Source organism: Aphidius gifuensis, linkage group LG6, assembly GCF_014905175.1.
Source record: "Aphidius gifuensis isolate YNYX2018 linkage group LG6, ASM1490517v1, whole genome shotgun sequence".
NCBI classification, from domain to species: Eukaryota; Metazoa; Arthropoda; class Insecta; order Hymenoptera; family Braconidae; genus Aphidius; species Aphidius gifuensis.
Genome location: NC_057793.1, coordinates 4,881,927 through 4,907,937, shown reverse-complemented (window position 1 = coordinate 4,907,937; position 26,011 = coordinate 4,881,927). Strand labels below are relative to the sequence as shown.

At 27.4% G+C, this 26,011-nt stretch overlaps 1 protein-coding gene across 4 annotated transcripts in view; it reads left to right on the top strand.

Annotated features, from left to right (window-relative positions):
• LOC122858997 (lachesin-like) overlaps nt 1–26,011 on the top strand; it is a 77,881-nt gene that overhangs the window by 31,577 nt on the left and 20,293 nt on the right. For 3 of the 4 annotated variants that reach the window (XM_044162305.1, XM_044162307.1, XM_044162304.1), the window contains exon 1: nt 10,650–10,787. The exons of the other annotated variant lie outside the window; for it this stretch is intronic. In XM_044162305.1, the coding sequence (XP_044018240.1) occupies nt 10,721–10,787 (67 nt within the window). In that variant the 5' untranslated portion in view covers nt 10,650–10,720. Of the gene's footprint in view, nt 1–10,649; nt 10,788–26,011 lie in introns of those variants that run through there. 4 annotated transcript variants of the gene reach the window in all.

Here is a 26,011-nt window from a genome sequence, read left to right as displayed (position 1 = left end):
TAGTGGTTGTTCACCCGCATTGCGGGACATAGTCCAGAGACTTGGAAAAGTCCTTGTAATACCACATACTATGCAACAACAAAGTATTATATATATATATCTTAAACTTGTATATGTTCTCTATCTCTATCTCACTGTGAGCCTCGAATAACCACCGAAATCTCGGAATTAGGTTCACCGCTTTTTGTTGTATTCGCACAACCCTCTACACCAACATTATTATTTTTATTATTATTATTTTTAAATCTTTTTTTTCATGTTTACTAATTTATTTATCTCATGTAACCATATTTTTAAATTTAATATATTATTTTTAATTAAAATTTTTTTTTTTAAATAATCATTTATTATATTAAAAAATAATTTTAATTTTTGCAATGATAAAAAGATACTCGTTTATCTCATTTGTATGGAAAAAGGAAAAAAAAAAAAATTGAATTATATTAAAATGAACGATGAAATATTTCAACTCCAGTAAATTTACAAATAAATGCTATGTACCGAAATATGTATAGTGTATATACAGAAATTCTATATAAACTCTCTGTGAGTAAATTCATCTTTTGATCTCGAGTATTTTAGTTTTTTTTTTCTTTACAGACAAAAAAAAAGCAAATTAGTGTATAAATAATAAAAAAATATTTGTATGAAAAATAAAGTAAAGTATATAATTCAATGACCAAGAGATGAAAGTCTGGAGTTTATGGATGTTTACGCAAATATTAAAGATGTTTTATGAGATTTTGTTTGTAAAAATATTTATTCAAGGATTAATTGCCCACTCGAGTTATCTCATTCAACCACGCGCAAACCTGTCTATCACAGTCCTCCAGGTGGTCATGTAGTAATTTGCAAAGCGACATTCACCGTATCAACTGTTACATCTGTCAGCTTAATGGACTGGGATTCAGACAATCGCCGTAGTATCATCTATCTATGATGCTTCTAATCGATAAATCACTTTAACTCAACATCTCAATTTTATTCTTTTTTTTTTTTATCATATTATTTTTAAATTATATTTTTCATCAGTTCGTGATATTCACAGATCATACAAATATTCTTTTCAGCTTTTTTATAGAAGAAATGAAAAAAAAATTATATTTAAAAATGAATAAATAAAAAAAATTTACAAACGTGTGAATGTAAAATGAAGTCACAAGTCAGTGCACGTATTATGGTGAACATTCGTCGGGTTACCGAAAAAAAAAAAAAAAAAAAAAAAGACAATTTGTCGTGGTAGGCAATGTGCAGGAACCCAAATCCGACCACTTTGACCGACGAACGTGCGTACTTGTCCCAAAAGGATATACCTCAAATATATTCTGTGAGATGAAAAACAAAAAATAAATAAGAAAATAAATATATATAAATAAAAAAATAAAATTTTCATGTGTGGTATTATCATTGAAAATAATGATATCTTGAATTTTTTTTTTTTTTTTTTTTGCTATTGTATTTTGCGTTTTACGTTTTTATCAAAAAAAAAAAATAATAATAATAATAATAAAAACGTAAAATAAAGGAAAAAAAATATATAAAAGAAATCATGAAATTGATGGGATCATTATGAATAGTCTTATATTTTTTGGAGTACCATAAAACAGCATGTGTAAAATTAATTGAAGAAAAAAAAATTTTATAGTGACATACATCTAAAAAAAATTTATATATGGAAGGTAACTATTACTTTTTTTTACAGCAATGTCATAAATGATCGCATTGGCGATGATGCGAAAATTGATATATATTCTATTTAATTCATCGAGGGCGTTGTCATCCAATGGCAATTTTTTTATTTTTGTTCGCTTTGTTATCGTCCCTCAACTATTTTTATTTATCGTTTTTCATCGTAAATGTATTGATTGTTTGGGAATTTTGTTTGTATCTATAAACTCTTTTGATTTAGAGGCTTATAAATTTCTAATAATATAATATCATCAATGGCCTTATTTTTTGACATTATTTTATGAGTTTATAAATATTTATTTGTCTCAAAATTCCAAAAATTATGTCACTTGTGCTGACCTATTATAATATTATGTATTTTATTATTAAAATTTTATTAATAGTTTTATTCATTTACAAAAGATGAATTTTAAATTTGGAATTGTTTAAATAGATTTATTTTGCAAAATTCATGAAATTTATTTTAAGCTTTTCAAAGAAAATAACATATAGCTCATGTGAGTCCATAAAATATTAGTCTTCTATTTGGTAATAGAAAAGTTCAACTAATTAATGTCACTTGAAAATGTCAATAAATTATTTTTTAAACTAAAGTCTGTCATTGAATGGATTGTTTTTTTTTTTATACGACGAGACCAACTGCCACCCTCCGTACGACTGTTTCTTTTAAACGACATTTTTATAATACGAATTATAAACTCTTAAGTATGATTGTCATTCTTCTTTTCAACATATTTTTTTATATGAAATCAATTGTACCACTGACATATATTCAATGTCAACTGATGAATTTTTGCAGGATCGTTTAAGAAAAAAAAAAAAACATGAAAATAGATTTTAATTTTTTTTAGTATTAAATAATTTTCTTTGGTATGTTGCTTCTCACAGGGACTGTAAGAAGTAGCTATTTTTAACTTTTTTAAATTTTTTAAATAGAACATAAAACAGCTTTCTAAAAAAAAAATATTTTATTATAAGCTACAGCTATTTCTGATGTTGGTAAACTTTTTATCATTCTTGGCTGAATAAAATATTCTTACTTTCTGCTCAACTCGACTTGTGTCTGTCTATTCTACAATCAACACGATGAAATTAGTTACCATCAGAAATTTAATAAACAAAGCAATTAATCACAAATGAAATATCAAAATAAAACATCAATTTTCAGTATTCTATAATTATAAATTTAGTGAATTATTAATATTAAATTATTCCCTGAATTTTCAATCAAAGTAAATATGTGGTTTGTTGATTTTTTTATTAACATATAAATAAAGTTTTGTCATTGTCAGCTACTAGTAAAACTTTATAAAATCAGAAAATCTTGATTATAAAATATTTTGAAGTCATCTCTCACAGCATTACAAACATTGAAGTTTTTGCATCCATTAATATATTATTACTCATTAATTGAAGTCATAAATTTATTCAAGTTTTGATATTTATATAAACAGTGCTGGAAGAAAGAAAAAAAATTAAAATAAAATAAAAAGTTGAGCTTATTTTTGAAAAGACGGAAAAACGAAAATGACCAAAAATTGGATTTACTATACATATACTGAAATTGAATTTGACAATTCAGGTCGTGGATAAACTGATGGTATAGATATACACAATAACAATATATGATATAAAGTTAACAAATAAATCAAATGAAAAATAAAAATAAAGCTAGAAAAAAGAAAAATTTGCTGAAAATTGGATAGAGTTACTGAGGGAAATAAAATAGCGGTATGTTCGCGTTTTCTAATCGGATGTAGTATGACGGCTTTCAAAGGATAATAGTCTCTGCAGCTGGACGGATTACGGATTGAAAAAGAAAAAAAAAAAAAAATAGACAAATAAAGCTTCGGATAGTCGAGCAGACTGATAAATCGTCCTTGATAATATATTGATCAATAAAGTCGTTGACAACATCTCAATCTAACTGTCCGAAAAAAAGCTTTAAATACCTAACTAATCATAGACAAGATTAAAATATCAATATGAATGTCATTCGAATGTGATCATCATATATATTTTTTCGAAAAAAAAATTATATCCGACATTGTCATTGGAAAGAAAAACAATTCTATAATTAAATGGTAATATCATAAATATACATTGTAAATTGGAATCTGTTTTATTTCTTCAAGAAACTGATCTTTGATGTATATACTTGTATAAACTTGTAACGTAATTTGAGTAAAGTAGCTGAGCATTGTTATCGTTAGCTTGGTAATGTTTTGACGTGAGAAACATCAACTTGTATATATACAGTCTATGATGACAGTGAGACATGGCTTTGTATCCTCATTAAAAGTAAATAGACGAAAGAGAGATAGGTCTTGACTGAGCACTGGATATTAGCTTTGCACCATTGCAAGCTTCTATATCAAACCTAAGGTCCACTAGAATCACAGAGATCATAGTACTCTGGGTCATTCACCTAGAGCTTGTCTTCTCATTCGTTACCGGTCATTTCAAAAACTCCTAGACAAGCAAGATGAAATGACTGATGTATTTGCTTGACCCAGTCGTTCAAATTAGCTAAAACAAGATGAAACTTTATGTTCTGAATAATACCGTTTGTTAACTTTCTGCACTGTCATTTATGTCATCTGAAATTAAAACTTTTGTATATACATATATATTTGTTGATTGTACAAAATAAGAGATTCAGTTTTATTAATATTTTTTTTTTTCATAACAAAAATAATAAAAAGTTATGTTGTCGTATATTTTAGATCCAATAAAATTATCATAAATATTAATGAATACAATCAAATAAAATTTATATTATATTTTTAAAATTAATTTCTACATATTTTTTTATCAACTCGACAACGTGTTCAATTTTAATTCAATGGTTTAATAACTGTAAAGAAAAATAATTCAGTGAGTTTAATGATAGAAGAAACAAAAAAAAAAAAATAAAAAGCAAATACAACTGATCGTTATTACTTGAGGTTGGAAGCAGAAATATAAAAACTAAATTAAGTTGTATACATTTATAAAGACTTTAATTTAGGATATTCTTAACCGAGTAAAGTTGTGTGAATTTACAGTGACGTTAGCAAGATGACGATAAGATTACAACGTAAGAGTGAGGGTAAATAAAGTGGTCTTGAAAAAAAAAAAAAAAAATGTCAATCCAGCCAATCGTTGAAATTCCACGTGCGTCTTTTTTCTTACTAGCAATGTTTCAGATAGGATTTTCACAGTTATATATACGTCTTTCTCATCAACAAAACATTTCTTATCCACATTTACTTTCCAGCATAAATTTTTAGGTTTAATACTATCTTTACTGGTACACACGTATTCGAAATTTTTCCTGTAAATTTATCCAAGACAAAATAAAAAATAAATTTTTAATCAGTAAATAAGATGTCATCAACAAAAACCAAGACTTTAGAAATCTTTGTGATTTTATTATTAATATACTATTTAACTTTTGTCATGGTTAAACGAATATTAAATTTCTGCTTCACAGATTTTAGGATATGCATGTTTGCCGAATTTCTAAATGCCAACACCATAAGCCAATTTGTTTGAGGCAACAGACATCAAAGTGAATCACCAGAATAATAACTTTGTGGTCATTACCAGATATATAATCTGTTGAGTATTTCTGTACACAAACCAATGATGTTTAAGTGATATGCATCAGTATTCAACATCAAATATTATCTCATTAAACTGATAATTAATCATTGCTTTACCCGTATCAAAATCATTGAAATAATGATTCATTCAATGTGGCTACATTGCATAACTCAAAATTAAATTATTTTTTTAAATATCTATATGTATCCAAAAGCCACAAGATATTATATCTAGTGAAGAAAGTAACACATATATTGATCGGTGTGGATTTTCATGAGCAACCTATTTTCACATTTACTAAAAAATTAAATTATAACATTTTATTTTTTTCTTATTCAAGAAAAACCACGAAATCCAGTAAAAATAAAAAGCATGGTAAAAATACCTTAAACGAATTTTGGGTTATCTACGGTAGAATAAAATCGTATAGAAATTCTCTGCTTTTCTCAAAGTGGCCTGGAAGTAAAATTTTCCAATGCAAATTTTTTATTTTTTTTTCTTAGCAAATAAGAAAAATTTTAGTGGTGTTAAGAACTGCAAATAAAAGAGAAAAAAAGCCAGAAAAAAAAGAAGAGTCGAGTGGAGTGATTGCAAAGAATGAGCTTTTTTTATATATATTTAGTTTTTCAAAAAGAACTTTTAAAAAATCCATCAGTTACTCTATACAAATGTTAAAATAAATACTCTTTTTACTTACTGTAACATTGATTGACATGATTAAAAAATATATTCACAGATTTTCTTGTAATTTTATAGTTTTTTTGGCACATAAAAATTTGCTTTATTTATTGAATTTGACAGTGTTGCAATTATTGGGTTAAAAAGTATGAGTTTATATTTTTAATTAACTTATTTTGTTCACGTTCCAACATATTTCACATCACGCCACTTGTCCACCGCAATATTTTCATTGACAAATAGTTTACAACTTTGTTATAAAATTTTTGGAAAACTATTTTCTTGTATTTTTTTTTTTTTTCCATCTTATCAACTTTACTGAATAAAGTTTCTTTCATATCTTCTATATATATTTTTTTTTTCGAATTTTTTTTTACTCAAACTTCGATGTTCAAAAATTTACTGTCGAATAAAATAGTATAAAGTATTTTACTGATGTATAGGTTTATATCAAGTTGGCAGTTTGTATCGAACAGACCTTCAATATATATTTTACAAAGTTACTATTACTAATTTTCAACTACTAGGGATACACGATATCACGTACTCACCGGTAGTTACACACCACGAAAACTTTTTTCATGATCATTGCTATATTCGTCAAGAATGTCTCGTCTTTACTTACGCTTAATTTTATTTTATTCACATATATATAACAATTTCGATTACAAGTTTTTCATTGAATTGCTGGTTTTGTCAGGCAACGTGGCAGAAAACTGACCACTAAAAGAAAAAGTTGATCGATTCTCTTGTATAGCACTGCAGTGTTGATAGAACGAGGAGGAAAGTCGATTTATCGATACACATGTGTATGTGTGAATATGAATGTATATTGTTGCAAAAAAAAAAACGAAAATGGTGATAGAATTTTGCGATGTTGTTTGACTCCAGCATATATAGATAAATATTTTGTGTGTGTGTGTGTGTGTACGAATTTGAAAGGGGATGAAAAAGTTTGGGAGACATTTCATTGCATTGGTAAAGTTGTGAAATAGTCACAAAGTTGAAAGGCTCTTGCATCGTGGTTTATACTAGTTATATGTTTGTATTAATGTTGTATGCTTCTCTATTCAAGGCATAGTGGCAAGTGAGGATGAGCTAGCATGAAACTTTCTTTTCACTTTGAAAAACCCTCTGGGTACTTTGGTCATCATTTCAAACGACGACACGTTACGCTCTGTTACCTTATTGTAATATTATTAAATTATACTTGTGGTTCATGTATGCCTGCATTTTTTTTTTTTAAACAAAAATAAAATACATAAAATATTACAAGTTTTATATTGCACACTTATGTTCACATGAAAATTGGAACATGCCAAGAGACACATATCTCTACAATTCTAACGCGTACATCGAACTTCATGTTGAGTATACTCGAGATATACTTGCCTTGCCAAATGTGCTGCTTGCCAAATTATATTTCCCCTCGTCTAATAAGAAACAGATAATAATGATAATAATAATAAAATAAAAAAACCATTTAAGTAGATTCAATCTGTAGAACGAATCATTGGTTAAAGAAAAAATAAAATAAAATAAATCAAAAGAAAAACGGGAAAAAAAAAATAAAAAAAAGTTGAAAGAGAAGAAAAGTCGGTCACAATTTAAAGGGTAGATTGGCACTGGCCAAAAGCTCATTTCACCACAAATGCGTCTTACGTTTTTCCATCTAAAATGAGGCAGTAGATTCTTAAGGATTATATCAAGTATCATCGATCGACATCAGATTATTATTGCGATAAGATGTATAACTTATTCGTTTCACGTGTGCACATATATTTTCTGACTTGGCTGTTTATATGCTTTCGTAGGCATAAAAATCTATATCTTTATATATATATTGCAATGAAGATTTTGAATGTTTTTTTTCTTCTTCTCAATTCTAAGCATAGATAACAATCTGACATGGAAAAGTAGAAACGAATCAGAGGTATTTCAAAAGCAGTATATACAATGATTGAGATATTTCAAATTTTTTCAATAATTTTTTATTTTCCTATACTATTCATGATGAATGAAATAATATTTACTGTATAAAATTGTTTTGAGTTTCATTTAAAATGCAACGTTGCTGAAAAGTTAAAGTTATTTGTATTTTATATTACGTAGATATATATTTTTTCATAGATATTTAGAAAATATATATTTATTTTTTGAATGAGTAAACAAATTTATGATTCATCAACTCATTTTCATAATGTAAATATTTAAAATGAGTTTACAAAAAAAAAAAAAATAATAATAAATAAATAAAATGTAAATATTAAAATAGGGAGAAATTTCTGGTCTGACACGATATGCAGCTTGACTACTGTGTTGCTTATTGTAACTATGGAAAAAGGGTCTTTTTTATTTTATATTATATTTTATCGAGATGATATGAAAATGTTGTTTATCATTTGTTAATCGATGGTGCTCTGTCATGTTTACACCAAACAACATACTTCATACAAATACTAACGAAAAAAAAATCTGCCCTAGTATAAATTATAAATGTTAATAGATGCATATTTGACCATCCTTCTTTTTCAAGTAATAGAAGAGCTCAAATGAAAACTGATTTGCCTCGTAACGTCGTTTTATTTCATCCCCTGTGTATTTTCCCCACAGGATCACTTTTATAACTGCTATTCCCGTTGGATCCTTGTACTGAGAGAGGCGCCAAAAGAATGAAAAAAAAAAAATTACAAACAATAAAAAAATAAAATAAAATAAACTACACGTCCTCATGTTTTTCTACATATTTTTTTTTTTTATACCAAGTTCAATGTTTATATTCTCCGATTTTCATGCCAGATGGAGTGAGAATATTGAGGTAGCGTTGATTTATAAATTAAACGAACGAGTGATTTCATTGTGAGCACGAATAGGTATATAATCGACAAATGGAAATCGTGATCAAATTCTTTAGTAAAGTGTTGAGATAAAAATTGGCATTGGATTCATTGGTTAGGCGTGAAAGATAAAAGAAAGAAGGGTCGGAAGTGGGAATTAGTTTTTCGGATTCAAAAAAGAAAGAGAAAAAAAAAAAAACAAATAGAGGAAGAAAAAAAAAAAAAGTTATAATCCACAAGGGGTGGAAGGATTCTTTTTTTTTTTTTGTGTTCAACAGAGTTTTTCTTGTTTTTTATATTTTTGTGCTGATAATCCGACAACTTTCCAGCTTTGAAAAAAATTTGAAAACTGTGGAGTATCGGATGCTACATTGAGGAAGCGGGGATTTAAGAGGACTTGTCGTATATTGGAAACTGGTATAGAAGCCTCGAATTTTCTCTGTTGTATTATTCTCGATGATCTGACAGATTCCGATCACGTATGTCCCGTTTTGTCGATCTACCACAAACGAGGACAGTTTCCAAAAAAAGTGTTCATAAACATATATATATCTGTATACATTTCTAAACTTGGGATCCCATGCATCGATCGTTTATAAAAAAAACAAAATACTACATACATATACACCCAGATTTATACATTTTTCTTTTTTTTTTTTTTTTATTTGAAAATATATGCATAGCAATAGATATTAATATCAATGAAAATAAACTGTACCTCATTGGGAATCGAAAATAAAAAAATATCCTCGAAAGTTTTTTACTAGCTATTTGTGGATTATTGTCATTATTATAATTTTTTTTGCTCATATAAACAGAATAACCAAAAATTTCATCAGTAGAAATATTCCAAGAAATTTTGAATCACAATATTTGTAAAAAATTTTTCCCCAAATAATTATTATTTCTAAAGTTTTTTTTTTTTTCTATCTGCAGCAATATTTTTTATACTATATCTGTGTTTATACTCTTGCCAATCGATTATCGAATTTCATACAACGGAACACGACGACAACCTTATTTCTGCATTCCTTTATTTATTTGTTCATTTTTTTTCTCTATTTTATTTTTCCATTTCTATTATTTTGTATGCTCATTCCGGGTTTGTCTTCAAAGCTTTTCAATGTACTTGATGATTTTTTTTTTTATCTTTTATTTTTTTATTATGACTTATCATTTTATATAAGGGTATGTGTATATCACAGCGCCAGCGATATTCGATTGAAATATAAATTTAATAAATCACATGCTTTATTTTCCATTGTCACTCTAAAAATAATATAATTCCATATTATTTTTGTTATTATTATTATCAATCTAAAATAGCCAATAAATAATGAATAATTTTTTTTATAATTTATCTGATTGAATATTGATTATATTAATGAAATTTATAAATAGTTGAATAAAATTTTTATATATGAAATATAAAATGTACATGTGTCTATCTCTATTTGGGACACTTTTGGTTAAAGTTCATTGTCGTATTTGTTGGTCTCACACATATTCCAGCGTGTGTCATTACGTGGGCAAAGTGGTGACCATGATTCTATTGACGGTAGAGGGTTCGTGAGACATATAATATACATAGACAATCTAATAGTCGCTTATAAATATATTCGTGTAAAGAAGGCGCATGCGAAGAAGATAAAAAAAAAAAAATATATTTTGACTATCTTGTGATAGTATAGTATACAATGTGAGTACGTGGTGAGAAACCCTGTAAAGGCAATAGTGAGGGGAAAAATTTCACAGCGAAAAGGGGGTTACCGAATGAGGCATTGAAAGAGGGGTTGAAGAGAAAACGGCGCCTGTTAAATCCACAATACACGACTAGTTGGCTACAACCCTTGCGCGCAAACATCAGTCCGCACCGAGATTCCGGAGCGAAGTGTCGTTGTTGTCGCGTTGTTACAAGTTATAGATGGATGTCGCCGATTTACAATATCATTACTGCACTTCATGTCGTTGCGCTTGTCCCATTCCTCGTGGAAGGTCAGTGTTAATATATTGAAATTATAATTATGTGTTTATTAGTGATTTTATTTGATTTATTATTATAGTGAATAAATTAAATAACGATCGTTTTTTTTTTTTAATTTAAAATTGATCTTTAAAGTTGTTTGGTAATGTAAATTATCAAGTTTGTGATTTAATTTGTTATAATTTTATTTTTTCAAGTCAATTAATTTATTAAAAAGTTCAAAGACAAATTTTCATGACGATTAATAGATGAATTGAGAAATTCAAAATTTAATTATCCTTTTTTTTTATTTTATAAATTTTATTATCTTCATACCTTGACAAGACTTTAATTTTATTTTAATATATTTATATATTTTTTCACATGGTTTGATGAGAATAATTCCATTGATTTTTCGTGGATAAAAAAGGTGGAGGTGACGTAGAAAATAAAATTCTCGAGTTTCATGAACTGATGTCTGTTTGAATGCTTGGTTTATTCAGTTAAAACTCGACAAAACTTATTCCGTGTATTTTTGCATTGGGATTTGTGTGATTATTATTTTATGATATATTCAATAAATTATTTATAAACCTTAAGGATTGGTAGCCAATGAATTTTAAATAAAGTACTTGACCACTCAATATTTAATCGTACGTATATATAGGAAGACCTTTTTTTTATCTCGATATTTTATTGCTCTTGAATAAGCTAATCATCTGTTTTTTATAATTCAACAGTCGGGTATCCATATTTTTTATTTAATACGTGTCATATTTATTTTATATAAAATATTACTTGAAGTATATTAAAAAATATTTTGTCATTTATTTAATGGTTGAAAAAAAAATAAAAAAATGTTTAATTTTCATTAGTGGTTATGTGAAGTTACAATAACGCTAAAAACAAAAAGGTTTATATATATTTTTTTTATCAAACATATTTTTAAATATAATATATTTTTATCTAGAAATAAATATAAAACATACGGCTGTCTAAAATTTTTCAATTCAATCTTTTATTCATAAAACAGTAAAATATATAAATTTTAATATTAAAACAAAATAACATTATAAAATTGATTTACATTTCTTTGTTAATGAATCTTTTGTCTTGAGTTTTTGTGTTAATTTGCAGTATTATATTGATTAGATTTACAACAATGAATGAATGCATTGAACCAATATGATTAACCTCTTTGAATCGCCAATGTGAAAGCATTGTTCAGTCCGACTCAGCAAAATTGCACGTCACCCATCAATATGTATGTCTATTGATATACATATATATTCTACTGACATAGTATACATAATAGATATATGTCGAGTAAAGATAATTAATATACACTGCAATACATGTGTACTGCAGATTTACCATTGAAATCAGACTAAGCTATGTTCAGTGTAATCTATTCTACTTCAAGGTAAATTTACTTCACAACAATTCAACTCAAATAGTAACTCTCAGCATACATATATATTATAACAAAATAACATATAAATAATAATAATATTGAACATATGCTCTTTAAACAATAATATATGAGGAAAATAAATTCACATAGTAATAAAACATATATTATAGTCAGTAGCAATGTTTGTTATGACAAACACATAAATGGGCAATTTTCAATTCTGATATTGCCACTGGCAGTGGCGTCTTTAGTGCATATAGAAATGCCATATTAAAAATAAACTGGAGCCAGTAAGTCGTATACTTTTAATCATAAAACTTGAGTATATACATATATTGAGTATACAGAGATGTATTATATGTACTCTCGATTACGTACAATAGACGTATTTGTATATTCTAGACTGACTAACGATCCGTAATAGTCAGTGTATAAACACAAATGCGTATAATGTTTGTCGACACTATTACGCTCAGTAAATTGATTTACCTATTCACTTGAAATTTAGGTGGGCTAGTCTCTATCGTATTTCACACTAAATATATTTTATAATAATATAAAGTTTCAATTTTCACTATATAATTATAATGTTTTGTGGCAAATATAAATTGTCAAAAAATTTGATTCATTTTATTTTCATAATTATTGATAATTATTGTATGTTAATTTATCTCTAGAGAAAATAATTTACAATAATTATATATTTTATAATTTTAATGAATTATTAGAAAAAGCTGTACATCTGTTAGTTTGCATAGATAGAAAAAAAAGGCCGATGAATATTGTCTGTGTTATTGTCAAACTAGTACGGTCATCTGATTATGCAAATTTTGCTACGAGCAAGGTACCATGTTTTAGTCGGGCCTTGATATATAAACATAGATTCATGCTACTCAAACTACCTTCATTACGCCGAGGTTAACTCAATTTGTACATTTATTCGTATGATTATAAATACAGTCATTCAAATAAAAATGATGGAAACTGAAATGAGGATATATGAACTCTTGTGTATCATAAAAAAAAAAAAAAGAATGAAAAATAAATTAAATGAGAGTTAGTTAGATTGTACAGACAGACCAAAAGTATTGAACTTCCGTCATTCTGAAACTAATTCATTGAGTTGGGATTAAGGGAGAGAAAATAGCACAGTCAAGTTAAAGAATAAAACCGGAAAATAGCAACTTCTGCCAAACGAATTCGGACCCTCATGAGCCAAGGGTACATATCTTGTTCTTCCGTTTACAATTTATTTAACTGTTTTATTTTTTAATTTTTTTTTTCTTTCTTCTTTTTCTTTTATTTATTCTGGCTTTTTCTTGTTATATTATTTTATATGTATATATATATTTAGCATGGATAAAATACTATTTGAAAAAGTCGGTATAAAAGAAAATAAAATGAGAAAAGTCGGTTTCCATGATAACTTAGACACTCCTTTCATTATTTTTAGCTTGACAAAAACAGCGGGTCTCATAAAACTCTATATAGACAGGGAATGAGAAAATTGAGGGTATGAGGAAAAATAAAATGGCAGGGGGGCAAAAAAAAAAAGAAATAAAAAAAAATTAAGAGAAATTGAGAGTTAAGGCCGGAGGAAGAGGTGAACACTAGGACGCCATCGACCATTCTCAAACGATCCGTTACGAAAGATTACGTCGGCCATAAATGTAGCTTGCTTGCTTGCGCGCACTATCGCTCTCAATGTAGATGGCCAGAGTATGTAACTTTAAATATAGAAGGTTACTTAAGATATATCTACGTTTGTAATATATATAGGTACATTTTACAAAAGTATTTGTGTATATGTGTACATACCGAAAGATCGTTTATGGATACTTTTTTTTTTTTTACCACGAAGCCACACTTCAAATAGGGCTCGTAGCCATTTGCCAAGAAAATACACAGACACTCATATACAATATAACACTGCTTCACTGTCCTCGATATTTTATTATTTAAAAAAAAAAAAAAATCAAATTACCAGAATTTAATGGTAAATTCAAATTAATAAATATAATTATAAATTAATTTTCAAACTTGAACTAAAAGCATAATGATTTTAATTTATAAAATAAATAAATTAATATTAAAATTTATCGTTTTAATAATAGGTTAATGTAATGTTTCATTGATTCAGTTGAGATCCATGTATAGATTCACTGTTCAACTAATATCCATGTACTCCAAGGAGAATTATAATTGTCCTGGGATTTCTCGAAAATGTAGATAATTAATCACTTATGTGAATAGTTAGTTCTGATTTTGAACTAACGAAGGCTAACTGAACTTATCTTACTTATTCACTCTGTCATTTAGTTATGTATTTCGCCTCTTTTTTTTTTTTTATTAATATTCTTTTTACATTGTCTATTTCTGGACTATCTCATTATTTGTGAAAACTTATTTCGTATCTATACATCAGCCATCATTATTATCTTATGAATCTACATCATTTTGATGATTTTAACAATGAAATAACATTTCCGTTTGCCGGATGAAGATTTGACACATGACATTGTGTGCGATTGAGTGTAACAAATCGAGAATGAAGGCCGTAAAAAAAACAGATAAGGGAGAGAATTTGCCACTGTTAGACTTAATATAATGCCGTGAGCAATACTATTGAATTTATGCTAATGTTGGCAGGCTTACTGCTGTGGGAATTGCTAAGACTAGCATTTTTATGATACTCGGTATTCAGTAGTGGGTAGATCGAAGTCGTCTTGAAGGGCCAAAAACACGACCGAGATTTTAACAAAGCCGTTAAATATATTATGCCAATTATTATTGAACGACACAAAGTCGAATAAAAAAAAAAAAAAACCCAAAAAATGAATAATAACAAAAAAATTATGATTTATCGCGTGACAGATATGCAAAAAAATTAGCAACTGTCAAGCTTTCAAATTTTTTATAGTAAGAAAAAAAAAATACAAAAACAAATTCATGATTAAATTTAAATTCTAAAAAAAAAGTACATTAGGAAATAGTTTTTTTTTTCTTTCAATCGTCTGAGAAATCTATTAACACAGTATAATATAAAATAATGAAATTTATGCAAATATATATATGTTATTGAATATTCAACAACACAATGATTAATAGTATAAATATTTTTTTTTTCAAAATAATATATTCAATGAGAGATAAATGGCAACAGAATACCATGTGTTGTTTTGATTTGACTGTATCATGAGCTCTACAACTGGTAACGAATTCTCCACTTGTGCTATAACCACACATGGAGACCACTTACCACTAAAACACAGTGACCATACTCGGCATCATATTCACCATGCCAGATTGCACTAATTAATGCTAATTGTACGTACTAATAAATAACAACATGAATAAACATATTTATATGTGGATGAGGAGACTTGAGTGATAGAGAACACGATACATATATGTACATAGATATAAATATATAATTTGTTTTTTTGTTATATTTACATAGATTTACAATTACACGAATATCAAGCATGTGTACGAAGCAAGTTGTGCGTAAATACAAATATAATATAGATATAACTATTGATTTGATTTTTGGTTAAATTTCGTTGTGATGATTCGAGTATGCGTACTACATTGTGACCCGGAAAACTAAAATATTCATCGATATTCAAAATGTATGCAATTAGTACTACCAATTTACAAAAATATCCAACGATTTAACAATTCTCGATTCGCAAATATATTTATATGTATATAATCATAGTATGCTTATACAAAATATTCACAACATATAAATTTATTAGTTAAATTGTAATGGAGATGTTAAACAACAAAAAAAAAAACGACAACGAAAAATTAAGTATATTAAACGAGAGTTATTTGTTTAAATTTATTCATGTTTTAATAAATTATTGAATATTGCAATATGAATGTAGAGAAAATTGAATAATTTTGGAATCAGTAATTTTTTGTTTTTCGATAACAAACCGTTTTTTAAAAAAACATTTGATTTTATCGAATGATAATCCAATAATTCTGATGAATAAATAAATACATAAATTTTAGCTGTGTGATTTTTTTTTTTTTTTTTTTTTTGTATTTCATGACTCATAATAATTAACGTTACTATTGAGAAAAAATAATAATAATGTTAATAAATAGGTCAACAGTTATTTAACTATGACTGGTGAAAAAAATAAAAGGATAAAATACGTTGGTATTTAAAGATTCTTCGTTATTTTAAATTAGATTGTAATAGATGCATGATTCGGCAATCCAGTGATTTAAAAAATTGATTATCTGTTAAAATTTTTGGAAAAAAAATTAAATTACGTATCATTGCCATTGTATTTTTAGTTTCATTAAGTGTTCTAAAATAAAAACAAAAAAAAAATTCAAAAAAGGCTCGTATCAAATACTCAATTTATCATTTTTATTTTTATTGCCGATAAATTGAAGGATTGTTAATTTTTTTTACATACAAAATTTAGTATTTTAATCAACTCGTTAAATTTCTATTATCTTAAAAATAGAGATGAGAAAAACAAAAATAGAAAAATACAAATTTTAAAGTTATAAAAATATTGACAAAAGTAGAAACAAAATAAAAAAAACTGTCAAAAACAGTTTCCATGTAGTTTTTCATTTAAATTCGTGACAAGTAGTAAAAAAAAAAAAAAAAAATTGTATAGTCAAGTAGTAAAACCACGAGGTACGTAATCCGAAAATATCTTCCACAAGTACGATGACGCATCGTGATATTTTTTTTATCTTTATGACTTTACAAGCTGAAAAAAGACGGCAAAATTCAACTAAATCACAAAAAAATGTGCAACAGTGGTGAATCGTGACCTTAGAATGAATATACAACTCTACATTTATATAATTATACATGTATAAACTATACATATATTCAAGTATTTATCACAAAGATAAAGTAGGTATGAGAAGTAAAGCTCACCCAATTAAGAACCGACCACGACGAAATACTCTCTCCAAGATAAGTAGGTACTTGGTAAATTACTTAATAACTTGATTTATATCTCAAAACTATTTTTCGTATATAGTGAAATATCTCCAAAGTAAATGCTACAGGATTTTATCAGTTGTATAAAGAAAAAAAAAAAAAAAAGATTACGAAAAATAAATTAAGAATAATAGAAGAACATGAAAAATAAATAAAATAAAAATAAACAAAAAGCTACATCATATAAATGAAATAAAGCTCAATAAAAATCAAGTAAATTCATTAAAAACTTTGTAAATATACTCATATACAAAACAAAGAAAACACTTGGATTGTATAATATCCACAAAAAGTTTTTGTTGATGTATTGTTAAAATAAAAAAATAAAATAAATGTGTTAATATATAACTACAATCGTAAAACTAGCTTTTGTCGGATATCAGAGGAAAAGTCCAGGGCTTTAATTTAAACTGACAAAGGTGAAGATGGTTACTGAGGTTATTGCAGTAGCGATACATTGACTAGGATTATTGAAAGTCGTTTTTTGAGCTTTTACGACAATCAACTTTAATATAAGATAAAAGCTGAATGATTCCAAAAGAATAACTAGTTTACATTAATCCTGTATAGGTTATAAGACACAAGATTGTCCGAAGGTATTAAAGTATGATTATACAAAAAATGAAGATATATTAAAACGTGAATGGACAGTGTCAGTGATGGCAAATTAAGCAACCATGGTTAGAACAGTGCATATGTATGTGTATGTGGTTAGACGTGGGGAAAGACAAGGAAAGATAATATGACCACGATAAAACTAAGCCAGCAAACACCCGGATAAAAAAGGACCCGTGGTAAATGCTTGGCAGTGTCACCAAATTGCTCGAATATTTTGCACTTTCTCTCTTTTCTCTCTCTATATAGCTTATATACATAACTAACACTGTCTCACTACTCTTTCTCTCTACGATACTTACTTGCTTTTCATCTTTTTTTTTTTGCAATCTCTCTTATGCTACTTTACTCTTTCACTCTTTGTAGTAGAGAAAGCTCAACCGCTTGACCACAAATACCCCCTTCTCTTCATTCAACCTCTCCTTTGCCCCTCAATGATATGGTCTTTCTGTGTGATAAAGTTCCGGATTAAGGATTCTTCTCCATTTAACCTTATATATTTTTTATTTTTATTTTTATCATCTTTATTTTCACTATTTTTCATCTTATTTTAACTTGATTTATTTTTTTTTTCTTTGTATGAGTCTATCAACATATCAAAGTTGGCACTGTCGACACTAGAAAACACACGTCCTTCTTATATTTTCTAAATTGTCATATACATTGCTTTTCTACCTTCATATTTGCATCGATGCAATGATAAATCTTTCAACATTCAATATATTTTCAACTCTACATTTTACTACTCAGTAAAACATGTAATTTACGAGACCAAAAAAATTCACAAAGTCATGTATTTTTTCTTCTTTGTTTGTTTTTTTTTTTTTTCTTCCAACGAAATTTTATAGAATTGAATAAAAAATAAATATATAAAAAATACTGTTTCACTATTTGTTTGTTGGACGATTAGAATAATATCAAATTTAAAATTATTTTTAATGACTTTATAAATTTTACATGTTAAGTTAGTTTTTTCGTGACTCAATATGGTGGCATGGATCTAATCATGATAAATGGGTTTTTTATTTATTTATTTTTTAATACAATAATAATCACGATCAATGAATTTGTAACACCAGGAGGAAATGTATATAGTTATAGAAAAATAAAACAAAATAGTAGTGCACCTAGTGAAATACAGAATTGAGGTAATCTTGAAAATGTGAACATATATATAGACATTACATGAATAGAACAATTTGTCACGATTTCGTGGCTAACACAAGTCGCTTTGTACCAGGTTGCACACGATAATATGAATAGGTGTGTGTTTGTGTGTACAATACACATTGACTGCACATAGTACAAACGTAACTCGTGTATACCTTTTGGAAATCATCGAGGTGTACAGGGTTAAGGGTTAATTACACGCTACCGCGTAACCCGTGGAGACCTTTCACCATGCAGTAGTGGAGATCATAGTCACCAGGGTTAAACTTTGGACACCATTGATTTGTGGCGAGTTGCCTCTTTCGATAGTGAACAAGAACACAGTCAACCACTTTCGCACTTGTGAGATTGTATTGGTAATCGTAAAACTTGCATGGAATGAAGCCGCACGAGCCCTCATCTGTTCTCGCTCGTTTGGTTTACAGCCGAAGGCTAAGAGCAAATTCTATCTATCTATATATATGTGCAACAACGTCAGTGATGCGGTTTCAAATAGTGAAGGTACTCGCTTGCTGATCTTCAAGTTTGTTATGTACTTCATCAGTTTTTTTTTTTCTACTCTGAAACATGTTTTCTATAACCACATATATCTTTTTATTTTTTATTTATTTACTTCCTAACTATTTGAAAAAAAAAAAAAAATAGGATAGGATAGTTATACTAGAGTATACAAATCAAATACAATGAGTTAAAAAATTTATAACTACAATTCATGGTTTATTCTTGATGAAGAAGAACCAAACTTAACTTTGTAAACTGATTGATTTCACTTTGTAACCTAGACACTAAACATATATATTTACAAAAAGATAAATAAATAAATGAAAGGAACAAATAAGAAAATAAAAAAAAAAAAAAAAAGCATAGATACATGAAACTTGAATCTCGGATTCATGCCACGAAATTGTAAGACTCCCAAGTTCACCAAACTAGAAACTGCCCGGAGATATTTTCGAGTAACATGGCATTTGCCAATGTTGTTACGTAGTGTGGGTATCTTGGATGACTCTTGTAAGATCTACCCTGTTTTTTTTTTTTATTATTTTTTTATATTTTTTTCGTTCGTCTTCGATCTATATCTATCTTGAAAAAAAAAAGGATTGAGATTCATTCGTGCAGTGGTCGTGGTACGTGCTACGTCAGACTCGAACTAAGACTACAAGAATTTTTTTTTTTTTTTATTCAATTCAATTCAATTTAATGTTTTTTATTATATTTTTTTTATAAAAAACAATTCAACTAGTTTTAATTCCGTTTGGTGGGGAAGTTTTTTATTTTTTCTATTTTTTTTGACTTGTCAATTCGACGATTGAGCAAACAAAGCCATGTGAATTTCTGCTTCACCTTGGATACGTGAAAAAAAACAAAATTGGTAGTGGCATTCAGAATACAGTATAAATAAAATGACCGAAAGAAAATAAATAAGAATTAAAATATTTGATTCAAAAAACCAAAAAACAAAATAATAATAAAAAAAGGATTAAATTGACTAAATGAAAAAATATCTAGGGAGGTTAAAGTTTTGCAAAAATAAAATACTGCATATGTATACAGTACTAAAATAAAAATGGATGTAGGTATATTGAAAAAAATTTTCAGCGAATGTACTTTGATTAGATATGCAGAGAAGAACAAGTCAACGTGAGACAGTAAAACTTCTCAACAACCTCATGTTTCTCAGGTGGAATTTTCCACGCAATTTTTAACCACGTTTTCGTCTGAGAATTTTTATGAGCATGTTGCTATATGTGTCTCAGGTAAACAGACACATGAGCCATCCTCATTAACGAGTCTTCATTAGATTTTATTCCAGCATTAATTTTATGTTCTTAATTTTTATTTCTCTTTTTTTTTTTTTTTTACTGTAAATTATACCAGCGACCATAAGCTTCCTCCTCGAGGTCATACCGACACATACATACAAATTTCCTCGAAAGCTCGCTTCATTTATTCTATTTGCATTCTCGGAACTCATGTCACATTTGGATGATTAAAAAAATAATATACACTTGTATACCTGTAAAATGAAATGTAATAAATGAAAAAGAAAAGTTAGAAAATGAGTTACAAAGAAAGAAAAAAAATAAAGGTTAATCCTCAGACAGGTATATTACTACACAGAGACAGTGAAATTTAGGATAATTTTCTCATCCAATAATTAACGATATAATTAGCAAAAACCAGGTGGCAAATATATAGATTTTAGGTGAGAGTTAATTCCCAATTCTCAAGTTTCTCTATTCTCTTGAATTTCGCATCAAGATTTTCCTGCTTTTCTCATACCAAAACTATCAACTTGTTTTTGTATCTTATTGTAGCCATCTTTGAAAATCCCTTAAGCTGGCAAAAACCGCACGTTGAGTTGCAAAATTTCATCTAATTATCGACTTTAAATAGACACAACATCGACTGATGACACTTTTATACATTATTTTTAATTAATTCATTTTCTTGAATTTATTTTTTAATTACATTTAATACATATAAAAGTACAAAGTTGTGTACGCGAACATGTATATTTAAAAGTATTAAATTTCATTTAAATAATAAAATATTTAAAAAAAGCTCATGTATGAAAAGAGCAGTATATATAATTTAACAAAGTCAAAGTGCCAGAGATATACAAAAGAAAATATAAGTTGAAGAGAAATACGAAAACTAAAATATAGAAAATAAAAATGCCTGAGGGTTTTACTTTGCGTTCGTACATCATATCCAACACCATAGAATAAGTATAAAACTCAATTTCATTTTCTTGATCGAAGCTACTTGGCTCTTGTGAAACGAATGACGATGAAGAAGAAATGATGGGTAATCGTCCGTGACGTTTTCAATGAAGAAGCATTTAAGAAGTTTAAAAGTCGTTAGTTCAGGTCCAGCCATCACTTCGTTGTTCCCGTCCAAAAAGAGGAATTGTCTTTTGTATTAGTATGAGTGGGTGTGCAACGACCAAGATAGCTGTATAAAAATGTCATATATATGTATATTGAGAGAAAGTTCAGTAAACTTTAGTCAAAGTAGATGAGATGAAAAAATAAGAAAAAAAAACATGAAAAATAAAATATAATAATAATAATAATAATAATATTAAAGGGGTATAGAATGAAATGAGAAAAAAAAGGAAGAAAAAAAAAGAAAATAAACCTATCATTGTATATAAAAAATAAAATACGTAAAAAAAAACGATAAAAAAGATCGGCTTTGAATCCCGTCTTAATGGGGACGTCATTTTGGATAAATTGCATGGGTATCATTGTGATGAGAGGGAGTCAAACTGCTTGAAGGACCAAAAACAAGAACGTGAGTGGAATTTTGTTAAGTACTTAAACTATTTTCAATGACTCGTTATGAGAGGGTTTGCCGTTTTTAGTGGGAGTATATACATATAAGATGTTCTCGATCTTTTGCTCAACAACAATGTTTCTACAGGATTTACTTAAATTATCATGTATCTTTTTTTTTTTTAAGCTCGTTTCAGTAACGAGTAGCTATTACACTGTGGGAAAAAAATACCAAAATATACACATGGAAATAAATTCACGAGGTATACAAAAAAAAAAATAAAATAAAAAACAAGTAAATAAAAAAAATAAAACCCACAATATACGAGTTATGTTAATTCTCAGTTAGATGAAATAAAAAATCATGAAATAAAATAGTAATAAAAAAAAAAAATATACGACCAATGACATTTAAAATTACTATGAAGTTCATTTTTATTTTATTTTTTTATATATTTTCATCCAAAATTAAATATGCACAATGACAACATTTTTATTCATGTCACGCAGTGTTATCTTGCACTGCGGGGATCAAACTATCCAATATCCAGTCAAGGAAATCCGAAATCCACTGAGATGACACTTTTCTTCAATCCTCTGGAGTCTTATATACATTTCCTATCTCAAAGAATAATAATATAAACACCAAATACTAAAATAACTAAAATTTTTCAATACAAAAAAAAAATCTGTATATATTTTATTAATATATAACTTAAAATAATAAATAAAATAAATATATTATAAGCGAAATAAAAACAGGTCAATTGCACAATAACAATATTTTACAAGCAATTGGTTTTCACACCGTGTGTTTTAACTAGTGCCAGCATCTTGGTGACTGCTATTGAATTTCTTTCAACTGCAATTGATTTTCGATACATAAAAGTATTAAAAATAAAAATACAATAAAAAAAATAAAATTTTTTTTATGTTTCAAGATTATAGTGATACTCGATTTATTCTTATAAAATTTTTTTTTATGTTTTTATGTGTATGAATGCATTATATCAGTATGTGTATCCAATTCATAAAAATACATACATGCAATATAAAAGTTTTGAAAGTTTCTTCAGAACGATCAAGCATTGAAACATGTATAATGTTTGTTGGATTCATTGGTTTTTTTACTGAAATTGCTTGGTTGATTCCCTGTACGCTATTTTCAAATCGTTTTTCATATATATGTACAAAATTATATGCGAAAAATATCGTTACAAAAATATAACTGGTCATGGTCCGATGGGAAAGGTACAAAGCTCACAATTGTTCAACGCACCATACTGATCTACGTTGTTCAAGATCACATTCACAATGTCAATATAAATGTAAATGTCATTGGGTATTGGGCTGGTTGGTAAAGGGGTGGTAAAAATAGGAGGATTGGAAAAGGGTGATATTGGTGCATATATCGAAACCCCAAGGGTACAATTCAGCGCTACAAATATTACGAATGGTCGTGTGGGACTCGGCCACAATTGAATTGACTCGTGGATTTGAACATGGAAATATTCTTGAATGCTTTATTTTAAAAACCAGATCCATGTACGATTTTTTTTTTCATTTTTTATTCTTGATCTATGCCCGTAAAATTCATAAAATGTATTGTTACACCTGGTAGAAATAAAATATATTTAAATTTTTTTTATGTGAATATTGTTTAATCGAAATATTGAATTGTTTTGAATAATATAAAAATATTCTTAACATTTTCAGAAAGAAAAATATAATGTAAATGTTGTTTTTATTTTTTATTCATCAGGTTTAGATATATATTTTTTCAAAAATATGATAAAAATTTTGATGTGATAATTTTAATATTCTCAAGAAATATGGAAAAAAAAAATAGGAAAAATTTTAATGGTAATGGAAGATAAAAAGTATTTCAGTATGAATAAAAAAAATATATATATGTAGACAATTTTTATGACGGTTTTCAGCTTGTTGAGTTTCCGACTGATGAAATATTCAGGGTCCATATGAATATATTCTTTAGCCAAATAAGTCAAATTAAAAGAGTTTTAGTTAGAAAAAAAAAAGGGTAAAAACAAATAAATAAAAAAAAAACATCTGTAAATGTGACAGCATGTATTTTTTCAAATGAATTATTCTTGGAAAAAGAATAATATGGTAAAAGTGTGATTGGATGGGATTTCTTGAATAGAAGTAGAAAGGTTGACTGGGTAATTCACAGGTATAGCTCAGAAGAAGGTCGACTAAACTGATTGCATCTATGTACCACTACCATAGAACTCTGGTTTGTCGAAAAATAAAAAGTAAAATAAAATTTCGTAACTTGAAAGTAACCCGGACGTTCGTTTATTTTCTATGAGGATTATTCAAATTCCAAACAAATGCAAGTGTCTAGTTCACTGTATATTCAACGTACCTTTTTCCATGACCTCTTTGTTTTTCTATTTTATCACATTTACTTTTTCTAACCACAAAAGCCCTTTTTTTTTCATATATATATATCCTTTTTTTTTCTCCATAAACCTAATACATATTATACACTTCTGTCGTTTCATCTTTTTTATTATTCTTTCTATTTTTTTACGATTTTTTTCGTTCATTATTTTCATGCGGTTTCTTCGAGCCTCATACTTTTCTTATCCCTTGATACTTGCCCACAAGCATACTTTCAGTTTAAAAAATTTAAAACTCTATAAAAAAAATTCTTTTAAATAAAATTTAAAGAAACGAATAATAGTGAAAGAAAATGAAAAAAAAAAAAAAAAATCAGAAAAAAATAAAATACAACAACTAAAAGAAACTGAAGGTTTAATTTAAAAACTTGAAGCGTATACCAAGCATCGTATATTTGTGTTAAGTTTTCATTTGAGAAAAATTGTTGTCAGAAGTAGATGACGCAAAGCGAATAAAATTTAACCAAATTTAACCCAAAAAAAAAGAGATGAAATAACAATGATCAGATCAAGCTGGTAAAATATGGTAAATATTTTTAAACAAAATAAAAAACAAAGAATAAAAAATAAGGAAGAAAATAAATAAAAAATAAAGTGCACATACGCAAAGACTTTGTCCATTCTCTGAAGCTTCTTAGATATGACTTCACGATTACTCGGATAGCAAGTTTCAAAAGCTCCCTTTCGCACAGTTCATTTTATTTTTCTGTCAAACTTGAAAACTTATACTCCATATATGCCTCATACTCGAGACCAGTTTGGATAGTGTATTATATAACTACTTGCTAGTGTATTTTGTTTGGCCTTAGCAAAAAGTTACTTTTTAAAAAAAGTGGACTCAACAGCTACATAGGTATATATAACTTTTTATTCTCAAGAAAAATAAAATAAAACAAGAAAAAATAAAAAGGATAAACCTTGAGCAAAAAAAAATAAAAAAAATAAAATCCAAGAATGAAGGTAGTACAAGAAAAGCGTGAGAAAGTAGCAAACCACGTTATTTTTCATCATTATGAACAGTGACGTTTGCAGTTATTTATCTCGGCTAATTGTCAATTTCTATTCCACAGGAGCTTTATGCAGACTGTTAACCATCATCCAGTAATTAATTTTATTATTTTTTTTTATACCATAATTTTTTTATTGAATTTTTTTTTTTTTACTTTATCTCAACTTAATGACTTATATACTTTGAAAGAGTTATGGAAATTCTCGTTCAACGTGCTATTTTAATTTTTTCAAGCGTTAAATTGAAAACTTTTTAATTTATCAATTAATCGTTAATTTTATGTAGTTGGTTCTTGAGAGGTATGCAAAAAATATAAAAAAATATTGAAATGATGGAAAAAAAATAAGAGAAAAAGAT